Here is a 16,925-nt window from a genome sequence, read left to right as displayed (position 1 = left end):
ACTTCTGTCTCTTCTTAGATCTAACTCTGTTTTCTGATCTGATCCCTGCTGACTGATGGGGGTGGGATAGTAACAATTTTAAAGAACTCTGCATGCTGTTGTTTGGCCTTTTCCAGCTTTGAAGCTCAGATTCTTCACTTAGACTGGAATGGTCCTGTCTGTTTAGGCGTGATTTACCACCCTCTTCACTCTACTAAGGGTTTTATACAGCATTTCACTGAAATGATCGGTGATATTGCCACAAATTATGATTGACTTTAATAGTTTGTTGTCCATCTAACCCCTTATCACATGACTTTCTTAACATTACAGACGTTTTTAATCTATCCCAGTGGATCAATGTCTCTACTCATACTCAAGGACATACGTTGGATCTTGTACTCTCATATGGGCTTGAGGTGACTGATATTGTGCTCTTAGATTTTATGATCTCTGACAATAAGCCTATATTATCTCTTTCAGATCTTTCAGATTTTTCTAACACACCTGTAAATCTTTCTCCTTTCTACTCTCACAGTTTAGCACAAATTCCACCTTGTACTTTGTTGCACTGGGATCAACCATTATCTGACTTGGATGCTGATCAACATTTTAGCCTGTTGAATTCTGCCTGTCTTAAGGTACAGTAGCAAATGTAACTGCCCCCCTTAAGCCTCACAAGCAAAAACCCAAATCTGTACTGTGGTAAAATTCTGATATCTGTCTCCTAAAACAAAACTGTAGAAAAGCAGAACATAAAATGGAAAAATGAGATGCTTCATATCTCTCTTCAAATGTTCAGAGACTCTCTTACATCTTACAAGACTGCAGCTAAGTCTACGAAAGCTGCATACTTTTCTAATCTAATTGAGACTAATCACTCTAAACCTAAGGTTTTGTTTTCAATTATTTAGTCTGTTACAAATCCTTCTGTTAACACTGCCTGTTGCCTCTGGATGCTCTCTGTGAAATTACTAACTTAAGACTTAGCCTCTGTCCCACTTTGACTTTAAATATCTCTTCAATCATGTCATCTGCCTCTGCATTCTTGGATGTTGTTGAACCTATCAACCTCCAGGAATCAAAGGAGGTGACGGACACGCTTAAACCTTCATTCTGTTCTAGCGATATCATTCACCCAAAATTATTTTACATTAATTATCGATTCGATTGGGCAAGGTTTGGTGTCTCTTATTAATAAGTGTCTCCAAACTGGCTCGGTTCCTGCCAACCTTAAGGTCACTACAGTCACTCCTCTGCTCAAGAAGCCTTCACTAGATCCCTCTGTCCTAAAACATTTTCATCCAATTTCTCTTTTACCTTTCATTTCTAACGTTTTGGAAAAAAATTGTGAAAATTGTGAGTCCAGTTCAAAGTTTTCTGACCAGTAATTGTATTTCTGAGGTTTTTCAATCTGGTTTTAAGTCTGCTCACAGCACTGAGTCCGCCCTTTTGAGAGTGTTAAATTATATTTACCTCTCTACTGATTCCGGAGACTTGGTGGTTCTTGTTCTTTTAGATTTATAGGATGATTTTGATACCATAGGGCACTCCTCACTATTATCTAGATTAGAGTCTTGGGTTGGTCTAAAAGAAAATGTTCTGAAATTGTTTCAGTCATACCTGTCTGCCAGAAAGTTTTTAGTGAAGTTGGGTAATTTTTCCTCTTCCCCTCCTTCCACACAGCTCTATTTTAGCTCACTCTCTATTTTCTCTTTACATGCTACTCTGGGCTCTGTTCTAAGAAAACAGTGTGTCTTTCATTTCTACACAGATGACACTTAAATATGTCTACCAATCAAGAAAAACAATTCCACTGTGATTACTTAGCTCCTTCTATCTTTAGAGGAGGTTAAATCATGGCTAGCCCAAAATTTCCTCTACCTAAATGAAAACAAGACCAAGGAAATTGTTTTAGTTTCAAATGAGAACTCTCATATTATAAGCCCCGAGTTAGAAAGTTTATCTGTTTTTAGATCCTCACGAGTGCGGAACCTAGGTATTCTAGTGGACCAGCATTTAAAATTTGATAAACACATCTCTTCTGCTATTGGGTAGGGATGGCTGACGCGAAACTAACGTTTCGACACAGTGTCGAGATCCCGAAGCGTAGATGTTTCGAAACACTGCTCCGAACTGTGATTCAAAACACCCATGTCACGTGACTATGGCTAAACGAAGCTTCTGCGCGTTTCATAAGTGTCTCGACCGACAGGTGGCACGCTTGCCGAGTCTGCGTTTGATTGACAGGGGCGGGAACAAACCACACAATCGCACATCTGTCTCAACTGCCACAAAGCTTAAAAGAGGAGTTAATGCACCTTCACCTCGTGGGTTTTTGTGAGAGGAGAAAGATTTTGAGATAGCGTTTACGATTTATTGACATTTATAGTGCGATTTAGTTAGTTATATTTAGGTTGCATTTAAGTTAAATATATTTACTGATAAACTAAAGACAGTGACAGATAGTTAGGATAGATATAGTGACACATTTATATAGGCTAAGTTAGATATTGACAAATAGCACAGTAGTTAGAGATATAGAATTTAGATAGATTCATATATATATAGATGGATAGATTCATAGATATATAAATTTATATATAGATTCATATATTAATATATATATATAGAGAGAGAGAGAGAGAGAGAGAGATTCATATATATATATATATATACTTTCATAAATATATAGATTCATAGATAGATAGATATATATAGACATTAATAGAATAGATAGAAATGGAGGCTCCACAGAAGAGATGCCGTAAATCTGTGGTGTGGGAGCATTTCCATTTGGAAACCCCAAATAAAGTGAGATGTATGTATTGTGATAGGCAGCTAGCCTACTTCAACAATACATCATCCATGATGCGCCATTTGAGGAGCACTCATCCTGCCATTTTGCAGTGTGCAGAGGATGGTAAAATTCCCCCTGTACCTAGGCCTGCTACTGACACTGCTGGGCCATCTAAACAAGGTATACATTGTTTGATATAATATGTACTTCATGTAACACTGTTTAGAAAGTCCATAGTTTTAAATAGACTTAGGCTTGTGTCCACCAGCCTTACAACGTAACGTCAATCTTTTCCAAAACTCCCAATCATGTTGAAAACAGCTTCACTCTGAATATGTAAATGTAACATCTCACAAACTTAGTCACTGTATTACATAGATATTTTTATAGGCTTGAAGACAACATTTTGGTTTTCCTAATTGTTGTAATTTTATATTGTATTTGATCTGTCTTTGCACACTGAGCATAAACTTTTCCAAACTTGAAAAAGCTTTTATTTTTCTTGAAATTTAGTTTTGTGAAAGTACTTTTAATCTTTTATCTTTATTTTCTTTTAAAAGGCAGACAGAGGGAATTGGATGAGGCTCTTGTAGACATGGTGGTAAAGGATTTGCAGCCCTTCACTATCGTGGAGGATGAGGGTTTCATGGCTTTTGTGAACAAACTTGATCCAAGCTATGTCCTCCCATCCCGGAAGGCACTTAAAACGATGGTAACCGAAAGGTACAACATTTCTAAGGAGAAGACAATGGAGGACCTAAAAAAGGCAGATTTTGTTAGCCTTACAGCTGACATGTGGTCCTCCATTAATATGGACGGATACCTTGGTGTTACTTGCCACTACATAACACCAGAGGCAAAGCTGGCAACTGTTGTACTGGGTGTAAGGAGGTTTTACCAAACACACACAGCCCAGCATCTCATGGAGGCTAAAGCTTTGCTAATGGCCGAGTGGGGAATAACCACCAAAGTTCAGTGTATGGTGACTGATAATGCATCCAACATGATCTTAAGTGCCCAGCTACTGAACCTTCGGCATGTCCCATGTTTTGCCCACAATTTAAATTTAATTGTAAAAAAGGCCCTAGATCAAACCCCACTCATCAATGAAATACGACAGAAAGCCAGAAAGATAGTGGGGTTATTTAGATCCAGCTGCAAAGCAAAGGACAAGCTTGTGGAGATGCAGGGCTTGATGGGCAGACCAGCTCTGAAACTGATGCAGGAGGTGGACACAAGATGGAACAGCACTTACGACATGTTGCAGCGCTTGTATGAGCAACGAGAGCCAGTGGGTGCAGCGCTATCAAATTTAAACAGTGATACTGCTCCGCTGACAAGTTTTGAGTATAACATTATACAAGAATCATTGTCACTACTGCAGCCTTTCAAACTCGCAACGACAGAGTTGTCAGAGGAACAGAGAGTGTCTGCTTCAAAGCTCATACCACTTTACAGGATGTTGCAGCACAAGCTATCGCAGAAAAAAGGCCAATCAGCACAGGAATCAACTGCACAATTAGGTAGGCCACAATGACCATACTACTGTATGTAATGTATTGGCCACAACTGTCATATTATTTTTTATCAATATAACCAATATGGTTTGCTTGTGTTTTGAACAGGCACATACCTGCAAGAAGGTCTGCACTCAAGATGTGGTGGGTACGAGTCATTCAGAGCCTTGGCTCTGGCTACACTGCTGGACCCAAGGTTCAAAAATGTGGGTTTTGGAAATCCTGCCAAAGCCCAGGAGGCTGAAAAGCAGATCACACTGGAGTGTGCTTCGCTGATGCGTTCAAACACAGCAACTCCTGGTAAGCAGTTTCACTCTTCATCTGACATTATGGAGTTATGTCATCTGAATAATTATGTGACTTATACTTCATATATGCTGTCAGTTTAGACTTAGTAACTAATTGTTGTTTTTACTTTCATTCAGAGCCACAGTCAACATCAGGCCCATCAGCATCATCATCAACAACAACATTAACAACAGAAACCCAGGACAGTTTATGGGAACTTTTTGATAGTCGTATCCATGAAACCCAGGCGATACACAGTGCCACAGCAGATGCCACAGTAGAAGTTAAAAAGTACCTAAAAGATGCATTTTTGCCAAGAACCCATGATCCACTAAGTTACTGGAAAGAGAGAGCTGTGATTTTTCCTCATTTGTATGTCCTTGCTAAAAAATATCTATGCATGCCAGCAACAAGTGTCCCTTGTGAGAGGATTTTTTCTAAGGCTGGAGAAATTATCAGTAAAAAAAGAAGTAGGCTAAGCCCTTCCACAGCAGAGCAATTAATATTTTTGAATAAAAATCTTAAAAAAAAAAAAAAAAAAAAAATTAGACCATTGTGGATTTATTTGTTTTATTCATTTTTCATGACCAAAATAACCTAGTTATTATTATGATATAGGATTATATAGGATATTATTATAGGATTTTAAAATATCACCACATTAACGAAAACAAAATATTTTTATTTATTTTTAAATGGCTTGTTGTCAAAGTTGTTTCAGATAACATGGGCAATTGGCCACTAGGTGTCACCGTGGAGACGGGTGTCGGTAAAGTTTCGAAGCCTCGAAACAAATACGGCACTTTGCTTCAACTGTTTCAGTGTTTCATGAAGCCTCGCTCTGCCCACCACTACTATTGGGTCCAGTTTCTATCAGCTTTGTTTATTGTCTAAAATGAAAAATGATCTCACTCCTAAAACTCTAGAAATGGTTGTTCATGTGTTTATGTCAAAACTGTCAATTTATGTCTTGTCTAGATTACTGCAATTCTTTTTATTCTCAATTTGCGCGTCTTCAGCTCATCGTAGACACTATGGCCAGACTTCATTTAAAGTGTCGTAAGCATTCCAATTTTTAGATCTCTACACTGGTTGCCGGTTTGTCAGAAAATAGACTTTAAAATCTTTTTGTATTTAAATCCCTACATAACCAAGCTCCTGTCTATCTATCTAAACTTGTTCATCTCTACACTCGGTCTAGAAGCCTACAATCCCATGATCAGGCTTTGTTGGTGGTCCCTCACATTAAGCTTAAGCGTAGAGGGGAGCGTGCATTTGAGGTGGCAGGGCCATGACTCTGGAATACCCTGCCTTTAGAGATAAGAAGGGCCCTTTCTTTGTCTGTTTTTAAATCCTAGCTAAAAACCTATTTGTTTTCCTTAGTGAATAGTGACTACTGTGATATGGTAATTTTTAGCGGGTGGTTTAAAATTTTTGTCTGGTCTGTTTTCTGTGTAAGTGGTAAAACTCTTGCTCTTGCTCTTGCTCTTGCTCTTGCTCTTGCTCTTGCTCTTGCTCTTGCTCTTGCTCTTGCTCTTGCTCTTGCTCTTGCTCTTGCTCTTGCTCTTGCTCTTGCTCTTGCTCTTGCTCTTGCTCTTGCTCTTCTAAGCAACATTAAACAACAATCTCACAAACACAAGATTTGAGACAAGCCAATATATAGGGAATGAGTAATGCGTGACAGCTGCTGCTGATGACAGTTAACGTAGACGCCCACAAACTAATCAGTGCAGACGCGAAACACACAGACTTCACCACAAAGTGCAAACACCCAGAGATCATGGTTTACCAACCGTGACAGTTAATTCCTCTCTTTATCACTCAGTATATCAGTTTATCTCTTTCAACAGTTTTTTTTCTTCTTCAAGTGCTTTCACTTCAGATCACCCAAAACAAACTTGCTCTCTTCACTGGCTAAAATTTTGCTATAAGAAAGCTCTATGCATGAAATGAAGCAAAATCAGCTCATTCATAACTGTTATGCTTATAATGTCATAACAGTTAGTGCATTTAATTGACCTCCCATGTGTATATCAACACCTATTCAGCATTCAGAAGTTGTCCTGTGTTAATGAATGGCAGAATGCCAGTAAACAAAATTTAATTTATAGAATTTTCAAAGGTACAGCATCATTATTTGTTCGTTCAAGAGTCTGAGAGAATTGTTCATTCAAATTGTGAAAAAGACTTAAGTGGACATAACTAAGTGCATAATAGACTTCTCTTTTATATGATTATATGAATAGCTGTCATGCCTTGAGGGAGAAATCATCTTACAGTTATATTAACGTTGTCATACATTTTACATTAGATATCTCTCTGTGGGCAAATTAACAGATAGGAAACAGATGGTTTAATGATTTCATCACGAGGAATATGTTCAACTATTCTTGTTACTTTTTTACTTTTTTTTGTGTGTATCTGTTGTTATAAATGTTAAACTGGCGATTATTTTAAAATGTACTGCGTACAATATGCATAATTAATGTTCTTTGACTGGATAACTTTTGACTGGTCTATAATTTCTATTAGTCTCAGTATGTCTATGAGCCTCATTGTTTTAAACGGATCATAGTTTACATTTCCCCCAGTATAGTGATAATATATTTTTTAATATTAACGTTTTCAATTTTCTTTCTCTGACCCTTATTATACTGGCCTTTTATTGGTGGTTTGCCTCTGTGTAAACACTTTTTTCATTTGAGATGAGCGACAAAGTGTACATCCATGAGATGCAGTTTTATTGTCCAAATTAGATCAAGTATTTGCAAGATTTTTTCAAAGTTTTTCAAGTTCAAAACATGACAAACGGTCCACTTTGAAATATGCAGCTTGAACCGTTACGAAGGATGTCCTTCAGAAATATATCTGAACTTATTGTATGTCTTTATATGGTAGGCTACAGTGGACTCTTTTATCTCAAAAGATCAAGGGAAATCTGATTCCTTATGATATAAGACCCCTTTAAAGGCCAGAATCAATTTGAATCTTTGCATGGAGACATTTACTGTAAAAAGAATAAACTGAAACATTGATTCTTGGAAGTTCTGCTATTTAATTATTAATCTTAACTCACACAAGTGGCTTAGCATGATTAATTGAACTTAAGTATGGCCTGATAAAGAGCACACATTATGGCACTCTGCTATTCACAGACTTTGACATTGTGTGAGAATTTTATGTTCTATTTGTGGCTGGTGGGGATTTTTTCCCCTCTAATCTTCAAAATCATTTCAATTATTAATATATTTTGATGGCTTTGTCATTTATCTGAATACCTTAAAAAACTGTAGTAATAATGAGTTTTATGGAGGAAAATTGGAAATTACTGAACACCTCACAACAATATTAAGTGTGCAAATAACAGCACTTAACTTTAAGTGACTTTTACTGAACCTTAATTTTGTCTGACTTTTTTGGGGCTTTCTTATCCCACTGAAATGTACCTGACTGATACTTCTGCTAATTAATGTAAATGAGCCAATTGTTTTCTTGCTAATACATTGTTCTGAGCTTGGACACTGATGTATAGCTAAAAGTAACATTATGGAGAGCAACAGGAAAGATCCAATTAATTGTATCCTTAGGGGGATTGATTCTTAATGGTAACTATAATCTTTTAAAGACAGATCTACAAGGTTGTTATTAAATAGAATATATTTTCGTTGAAGTCTTTAGCCCACATTATTTTAGCTTATTTTTTAAAACATTGTGTTAACAACAGAATTTCTCGTGAAAAACTACAACTACTATTGTAATATAAGAAATGTCTTTAAATCTTTAAATCAATATATATATATTTTTTTTGGTTCAAAATGTTTTTCTGTAGTAATATATTATTATTATTTTTCTCATTAAAGTAGGTAAGTTCACATTTTCGTGGCTTTGTCTGATTAGTTCAAACCAAGTTTTGCTTAAAAATCAAAGTTTGTAATATTGTAATTTACCTTGTAGCTGGCTGATATAGTTAATGGCTTATACTGCTTTAAAAAAAAAAAAAAAGCATCCCTTTGGGGAAAAAAAAAATTCCAAGGCTGCTGAAAAAGTAAGCAGACTCCGTTTCACTCTATTGAAGTGAAACAAAATAAACACAGGCAGTTAATTTGTAGATATGAGCTGATTAAGCAGTCAATTAATTTGATGTTGGTGCCTTTGCTTCTGTTAGAATTAATTTATTTAGGTCTTATTTTTCTTGTGAGCCAGCCATTCAGCTCACAGATCATTTGATCATTCAGCTTGGAATGATCTGAAAACATTGTGGTTGCTGGTTCAAACACACTTTTAATGTTAAAAACACTGCTTGTATCACAAAAAAAAAACAAAAAAAAAAAAACACACAAACCACAACAACAACAACAAGAAAGAGACATACACTCTTTCATCAGTGCTTATCAGCATCCCCATGCTGTAAGACAGAGCTGTCAGAGAAAACATGGGCCTGCAAGCCGCATCTTCGCTTGGAGCAGTAGGCATGAACTTTGTCTGTTCTTGATCTGCCTCTTTATCCAATAATCCCCTATGGAGGCCTTGATGGAGACACACTCCTGTTTTAGGTGAAGAACTTGGATGAGCCGATGACAGACAATTGTTTTAAATTGGGGGTAAAGGAAATGTGACATAGAGATAGAAGAAGGGGGCGTTCAGCCCTGCAGGAGAACATGCCAGCAAAACACTTTAGGGGAAAGTGGCTTGAAAAAGACATTTAAAGCAACAGACGCAAAAGGGCTGACATTTTCTCTCGTTAGGAAGGATGAAGAGATATAAAAAAAGCCAGAGCAAGGGACAGACGAGTAAGTCTTGGTGAGTTTTAGCAGAGAGCAAATAAACCTTGTGTGTCTCGGTTTAGTCTGATGTTTGTTTGTTTGCATGTAAATTTGTTTTCATACATCTATAATTTCTGTAAATGCCCACAATTTCTGTTCCAAACACAGTACAGAGGCGTTGTAATTGTGCTGCCTCCTGAAAACTTGTTTTAGACCAACTTTCCAAGGCAGCATCAAATCTCTCTTTGTCTGAGGAAGCGTTCCTGTAATGCACTGTGAAAAGCTCAGTGGAAAAAGAAATCCTATATGTTTGAAATACTGGCTACATTTATAATTAACTGTTAATAATTCATACTTATAATTGTGAATTATTGGAAAAATATGTAATTCTTATGACAAAAAACAATAGGTGCTGCTAAAATGGACTGTTTAATACAAAAGTTCTGTATATTATTTTAATTAGCATAATGTGTTATTTGCATAGTAACATCCTGACTTCAAACTTTATTAAAAACAATAATGAATAGTGCCCAATATAAAGTGTCTGTTTACACTAAGTGCAAATAGGCTATTTACTCTAGAACTTCACCCACCAACGTGTAATTGGGCTAGTCAAGACTATTGTCTAACAACAGCTTCAGTGGTATAGATCGTAATGCGTGTGCCATAGTCATTTTTGACATGATTGATGTCAAAATGATTTCACTGAACTTTTTTTTTTTTCCATACAAATCTCATATCACAAAATCAGTATCAGTTAGGGGAGTTGTAGGAAGGTCTTTACTGTCCCAATAAGGTGGCATGCATTTAATAATTTGAATGAAAATTATAATTTACACTCAATACGTTATTATTGAATACTGTTTTATAATTGCTATTTCAATTTTGCTCACCAAGGCTGCATTGCTTTGATCCAAATTACCTGTAATATTGTGAAATACTATTATAATTTGAAATGACTGTTTTCTATTTTGATAGATGTAAAATATAACTTATTCCTGTGAAGTCATTAAAATATATTATTATTATTATTATTATTATTATTATTATTATTATTAGGGGCCAAGCCCAGAGGGCTGTAGCCCCTATTGTATCTGTACGTTTTATTATTATTATTATTATTTTCGTCCAATGGGAGTCTATGGCAGCCCTATGAAGGGAACATGGGAAAATGATGAAATTTGGCACACTTGTAGAGATGACCATTATTAGTGATCTGACCAACTTTGGGGTCTCTAGGACCAACTCTACAGCGCCACCACCAGTTCAAAAATTCAACATTCAAACGTTAATAACTCTTGAACCACTAATTCTATGAAAATAAAACTTAGTACATCTGTTTTGTCTCTTCATGGAGATTCCATTCCATATCTTACATTAAGACTCCTCCCATTACAGTAGCGGCCATTTTGAAAAGTACAGTATTCAGTCTAAACACTACTCCTCCTTCAAAATTGGTCCAATTCTTCTGAAATTTGGCTCAGATGTTCTTTGGACTGAGCCGCACAGAAATGACTCAACAGAATTTTTTGAACACTAGTGAAAAAAAAAGTTATGATGCTGTGAACTTACTGAGGTTGACCTCAAATCGGTAGAGATGCTGTATCTCGGCCAAACTTTGATCAATCGATACCAATCTTGGTACACTTCATCTACACCATGATCTGGGGGTCCATGCTAAATTTGGGAACAGCGCCACCTATGGGTGTTGAGATACCAAAAATGCACTTTGTAGCTTATAACTTCTGAACAATTCATCAGAAAATTATGATCTTGATGTCTATGGTTTCTGTAGATCATTTCGAATCTGTGGATGTCAATTTTGTCAAGACCACCTGGACCACCCGTCCGCCATTTTGAAATTTGTCAAAAATTGCTCTAACTTTTGAACTACTATACAAATCTTCACAAAAATCGATAGGCATCATCAACACCATGTGCCGGAAGTACCCCGGAAGTTGGAAGACAGCGCCACCTAGTGTTCAAGAGATATAACGATTCTTGCAAAACCCCTTATAACTACTGTAAATGTTGATCGATTTTTGTTATTTTTATGTCATTTTATTCCTTTGGTTATGCCGATTCTGAGGATGTCTCAATTGTCATTTTCCAACATGGCGTCTGTCCGCCATATTGAATGGAATGAAATACAGTTTTTTCACTACTCCTCCCTGAAATCTTGTTCAATTTTGTTAAAAGTTTTATCAGATGAACTTCAGAACGGGCCTGACAGAAATGACAGAACGGATTTTTGATATTCGTTCCCGTTCCAGAGATGTACAGCTCCGAAGTTGACCGTGCCTGTGTTTGTTGATTTATGCTAATTAGCTTAGCATGCTAATTAACTAAAATGCTAACACTTTTCTATTCACTCTAATGGGTCTCTTGAGCAATCTGGTTAACTTTGACAATGTTAGCATTTTTTAGCGTAGCATGCTAATCTGGCTAAAATGCTATTTCGGGCTTGTGAGAGATCATTCTCACACCTTGACCTCTCTTCTGTGCCATGTAAATTGTGTGTCAACTAATGTGGCGCACTTAGCTAAGGCGTTGGTTCTGAACCTGTGAGGTTGTGGGTTCGAAACCTGTATGGGAAAAATTTAAAATTGGGAATAAAGTTGTCATTTCAATTCCTTTATTACATGGTTAAGAGCTGTACTAAAGTTTCTTAAAATGGGATCAAAAATAAGTGTGTTTTTGTAACTTCATTCTGCGTTCGTTCTCATCAGACCTTCTGATTTCACCTTATCTGTAATTCTGAATCTATCTGTTCTGTAAAAAGTGCTGAAAAAGTTGCTTGAAAAAACCTTAAAAGCCAAAGAGCAATAAGGGCTTGGCCCCAGAAAGGCTGCTTGCAGCTTTAATTATTATTATTATTATCAATATTGAAAAAAAGTTGTACTGCTAAATAGTTTTGTGGAAACATGATTCAATTAATAGAAGTAATTTCTAACATTCTTAATATCTTTCCTGTCACTTGATCAATTGAATGCATCCTTGATTACTAAAAGTATTAATTAATGAAATATTAATAAATAAATTAAAATATATAAAAACAATTTATATCTAATATTTGAGTACATTTGAAAAAAACACACAACACATACTATAAACAAACACACATTTTTGGCTAATTTGCTTATGCATGTACACACATGATCAGTTGCTGATGTGCAAGAAGCATGAATGACTGATCAGTGTTCACTGAGCTTTCATGGAATCTTACGTTTTTTTTTTTCTTTTCTTTTTTTCCCTGTAATCATGACTGGTGTCATTGTTAAACCCAATTAATTTTTTTTTTAATCATGCTTAATATTTGTATTTCTTTATTATTATTATTCATAATTTTTTATTTTTTATTTTTTTGGGGGTAGAAGAACTCATGTACTGTAAGCAGATCATCATATTTAGTGATCTGTCACATCAAAAATGTACCCCTAAATTAAAAAACCTAAAATAAATACAAATCTCGACTAATATATACAGTATATAAGTCAAAATATAAGCAATTGGCATGTGATTATGAGCATGATACAGCAACACTGGTTCATTGAAATAAGTTTGGGAGCGGGTCTATTTGTCTAATCAATAGCAGACGGGAGTGTTTGAAAACATTATTTTAGTAGTTCCATTTGGTGATACTATAGTGGTGCAAAAATTACACACCTCAGCTATGTTTCAGACTGAGCACACCTGCATATGAAAATGTGTATGTGTCTGTTTTTGTTCACTAATACAAGCTTTTTGAGCTTTTTTAGAGGTATGGCTATTCTCTGTGGGAACATGTAATCTTAGTCTTAGGATTTAGAATGTCTCCAGTTGTGTCTTTGACCTTTCCCGGTAATGTGCTTTCTCAGACTTTGGTCGTGACATTTTCCTTGTAGTGTACAGGCCGCAGAGACCTCCAGCAAGAAAAGAAAGTTCCTTTCAATATCTTCTGAGCTTTTAAAGTTCCTTCAGTCCACCTGTGCTGGTTTTAAACCAAGTGGGATGCTAGTGAGCTGAGGATGGTGGGCTATTGATGGGGTTATCAAGTAAATAACAAACCAAGAGCTTGGGCACAAACTCACAAACACACACACATCAACTCAGAGTCAAAGCATCTCATCCGCTGACAGCTGAAATATTTTTGTAACAGTTCGGCTCAACATTCTTCACAAACACACATAGCCCATTTCAGAACTGCCAAGAGGACAGCTCTGCTATTACGGGCTTGCACAGATCATCAACCATTGCATTTTTGGCTGCTCTCTGCAATCCAGAGAAATGTTGATTTTTTTTTTTTTTTTTTTTTTTTAGTAGATACTGAGACAAAAATACAAGTTGACACCTCTTTTTCTATTTCAATTTGTATAGTCCCTGGTGAAACATGCTGATGTGTCCTGTTAATATTTTCCGATTGTCTCACTGGGTTCTAATGAACCAATTCTTTTAATATGCATTTGTTAATTGAGACAGTTAAGTTCTGGTTTTATAGTTAATATGGCATAGGGTTATTCTGCCGTTATAGTAAGATGAGTTTATTTCACTATTAGTGCTTATGAATATCTGCTCTATGGACCTTATTGAGGGTAGATGTGATATTTTATGAATGAAAATGAGGAATGTGTGAGATGGTAGTGTAGTCCAGTTAGTAGGTTGTACAGTTTGTACATTTATAAGAGGTCAGTTAAATATGAAATGTCTTTCTTAAAGGTTTTCAATTATTAAAAAAACTCCGGAGGAAGAAAAGACCCCCACTCCCCCCTTTTGGTTCCATTTGTAATTCATTATTTTAAATTCTGACAGCTGTTTACTCCAAAGTATGGAAATTGAATTATTACAGGATGACATTTTAGTAAAATTGTGATTGGAGAAAACTTTGTTAAAGTGCCCCAATTATGCCATTTGTAAGGTTGCTAATATATATATATTTTTTTGAGTCAGAAAATATACATAATTTTGCCTAATTTCTAAACGATTAATAAACGACTCGTGCAAAGCAGTTCAAATAATCAGTCTCTCTAAATCCCCCCCCTTTCCTTGAGCCCTCACTGCTGTGATTGGTCAGATGGCGCAGTCCTTTGTGATTGGTCCAGTGCCATAGAGAGATCTCTGGATTGGCCTACCACGTACAGCGCGTGTCAGAAATGAAACGCCAATTGCCATTACAGAATGATAGCCCTGGAGACTTGTCAATACATAGAAAAGATGGTATGGATTGAAAGCTGTAACAGAATAAGATTCAAATTCCTGACGACTCGTTTAGGCGATTGCGAGCCGACTCTTTTTCTTTGACAGACAATAATTTTATCTATCGTGCACTGTCGGCTTCAAAACTTAGATAGTTTATGTTCACATTAGTGTTGGGCAATATGGTCATTTTTCAAATCGTCATATTGTCAGCCCTTGAGATCGACGATACACAATAGTATCATGCATGTGTGGAGCAAGAAAGAGACTCAGAAACAAGAATGAGATGCATTCTAACATAACTGTTGCATTAAACTCAGTTAGTGAGGGCTTGTTTAAAATATTGCACATATATAGGCCATTCAGATTACTTGTTAAAGAGCAATGAAATACCTTATATCTGCAGATGATGTACATCTGTTTGTGGATGGAGACTTCTTCACAGGCTACAGGCTCTAATCCTCGTTTGCGCGCACACCAGTGTGTGTGAAATGCGGAGCTGAAGTGAAATAGTGGGGCAGTTTGATAGCCGAATTATAATAGGCTGCCTAAAAAAAAATAAAAAAATAAAAAAATAAATAAAAAAAAATAATATATATATATATATATATATATATATATATATATATATATATATATATATATATATATATATATTTATTAGTATAAAAGGAAACCTGCTGAATACATCATACACTTAGCTGTCTGAAGGAGACATAAACAGGCAGGCCATAGGCATGGCAAGGGGGCGTAGCATCTTGTTCCCTCTGGGGAAACCATGGTTACATGCGTAACCTGAGACGTTCCCCTTTTAGGGAACTCCGCACTGCTCCCTCTAGGTTGCACATTGGGGAACTAAATCCAATCAAGCCGTGTCGAGGTGCATGTTTGTCCACCTGGTGTGAGAGCACCAAGGAAGTGACATACATCAAACATTTCCTCAGAAAGGGGCAATGTCCCTGATCCCCAGGCCGCTCACGCAACTTGGCAGAAATTGGGGAACCTGAATTAATCAAGGGGAATATCCCACCCAAGTAGGAACACAGCTATCCTCAGATAGCTATGCTATGTGATTTATACTAGCCTGGATACACAAGACCACTGAAGAGACTAACAAGAAAGCCTCTAGAGGAGCTCAAGAGATTGCCACTTAAATCCCAGGTAATGAAAGTAGCTGCTGAGCTAGACCACCGCTATTTTCAGATAGCTATGACCTAAAGGTATTATGAAGGCTTGTAGACCAGAATAACATGCACAGCTAGCCTAGATAGCCTTCTTGCAGAACTGCCCAGACCACAGAGCGTGGGCTATCTTCTTACAACCTTAACCTTCTAAGTGCCAAAGTCGCAAAATTAATAAAATAGTTCCTTATATGGTGTAATATCTCTATTGTATTCCCTTCCACTAGATGACAGACATGTAGTACTTTGATTGTAGACCAACATTAAGTAATGTTCCTATTCAAAGTGTTCGAGGAATTAGCAGAGCAAATCGTGTCATTGATGCGGAAGCAGTTCATTTCATAGCATGCGTGTAAATGGAGAGATTTATGAGAGAAAATTGCTAAATGGCTAATACAAAGTTGTACCGTGAGGATGTGTTGCAAATGATATTCACAGATTCTGACTCTGAAGGGGAATATTTGCCTCTTTGTAAATGACGATCGTCATCCATCCAATATCTATTATTTCCTGAATATTACTGTTGAACTGATCAAAAAGTAGGCTACTGTTCACATGCGTTTAACTACTGAATAGTGTAGTAATAAAGAAATAATTTAGTAAAATTGTTTAATTGTTAATAATAATAATAATAATAAAAAAACCCTCTCTCATCTCTGTCTTCTTTTCTCTCACCTCGTCTGTCTGTCCATACCCCCAGGTACACGTGGCCACCGTGGGGGCGGGGCTGAGAGCCATGGGAACGGGTCGAGGCCGGTGGAGTAATTGGAAATGAGCGACACCTGCACCACTGGTCTCGAGTCCCACGGAGGAGCTCCGGAAGGATAAAAAGAAGAGTTACGACAGTGAAGGATGAGAGAGGACCAGGGTTGGGTTTTATTTTGTGTTTTGGTTTTGTTTGTGCACGGCAGTCGTCCGCCGGGGCTATTGGACTGTTTTGTGTTTGTTTTGTTATTAAAGTTTTATTTAAATGTCCGCTGTTTCCTGTCTCCTTCTTCTTGTGACTATGACAATTTTTACATTGTTACACGCAATAACTTGTGCCAAGGGGAATCCAACCAATTTATAGAAGCTAGAGTAGAGTATAGCTGCCCTCAGACTGCCATATTCCAGAGCAAAGTAAGCTTGAGCTGGAGCATAACCATCCACAGATGACTGCATTCCGGCTTAACACAGGAAGAGACCTTCCCCTTTCACTCTAGGTGCTAAACACCCTGGGAGAGAA

At 36.8% G+C, this 16,925-nt stretch overlaps 1 protein-coding gene across 1 annotated transcript; it reads left to right on the top strand.

The window, feature by feature from the left end:
* The first annotated feature begins 2,520 nt into the window (after positions 1-2,520).
* LOC127979373 (zinc finger BED domain-containing protein 4-like) lies at positions 2,521-4,331 on the top strand. The gene is made up of 2 exons (XM_052584794.1): positions 2,521-2,959; positions 3,340-4,331. The coding sequence occupies exons 1-2, from the start codon at positions 2,722-2,724 to the stop codon at positions 4,314-4,316; spliced, it is 1,215 nt and encodes a 404-aa protein (XP_052440754.1). The 5' UTR covers positions 2,521-2,721; the 3' UTR covers positions 4,317-4,331.
* The last annotated feature ends 12,594 nt before the right edge of the window (positions 4,332-16,925 follow it).

The sequence above is a fragment of the Carassius gibelio genome, chromosome B19 (genome assembly GCF_023724105.1).
Source record: "Carassius gibelio isolate Cgi1373 ecotype wild population from Czech Republic chromosome B19, carGib1.2-hapl.c, whole genome shotgun sequence".
NCBI classification, from domain to species: Eukaryota; Metazoa; Chordata; class Actinopteri; order Cypriniformes; family Cyprinidae; genus Carassius; species Carassius gibelio.
The sequence above is the reverse complement of the archived record's forward strand: the minus strand, read 5'-3'. Positions and strand labels throughout refer to the sequence as shown.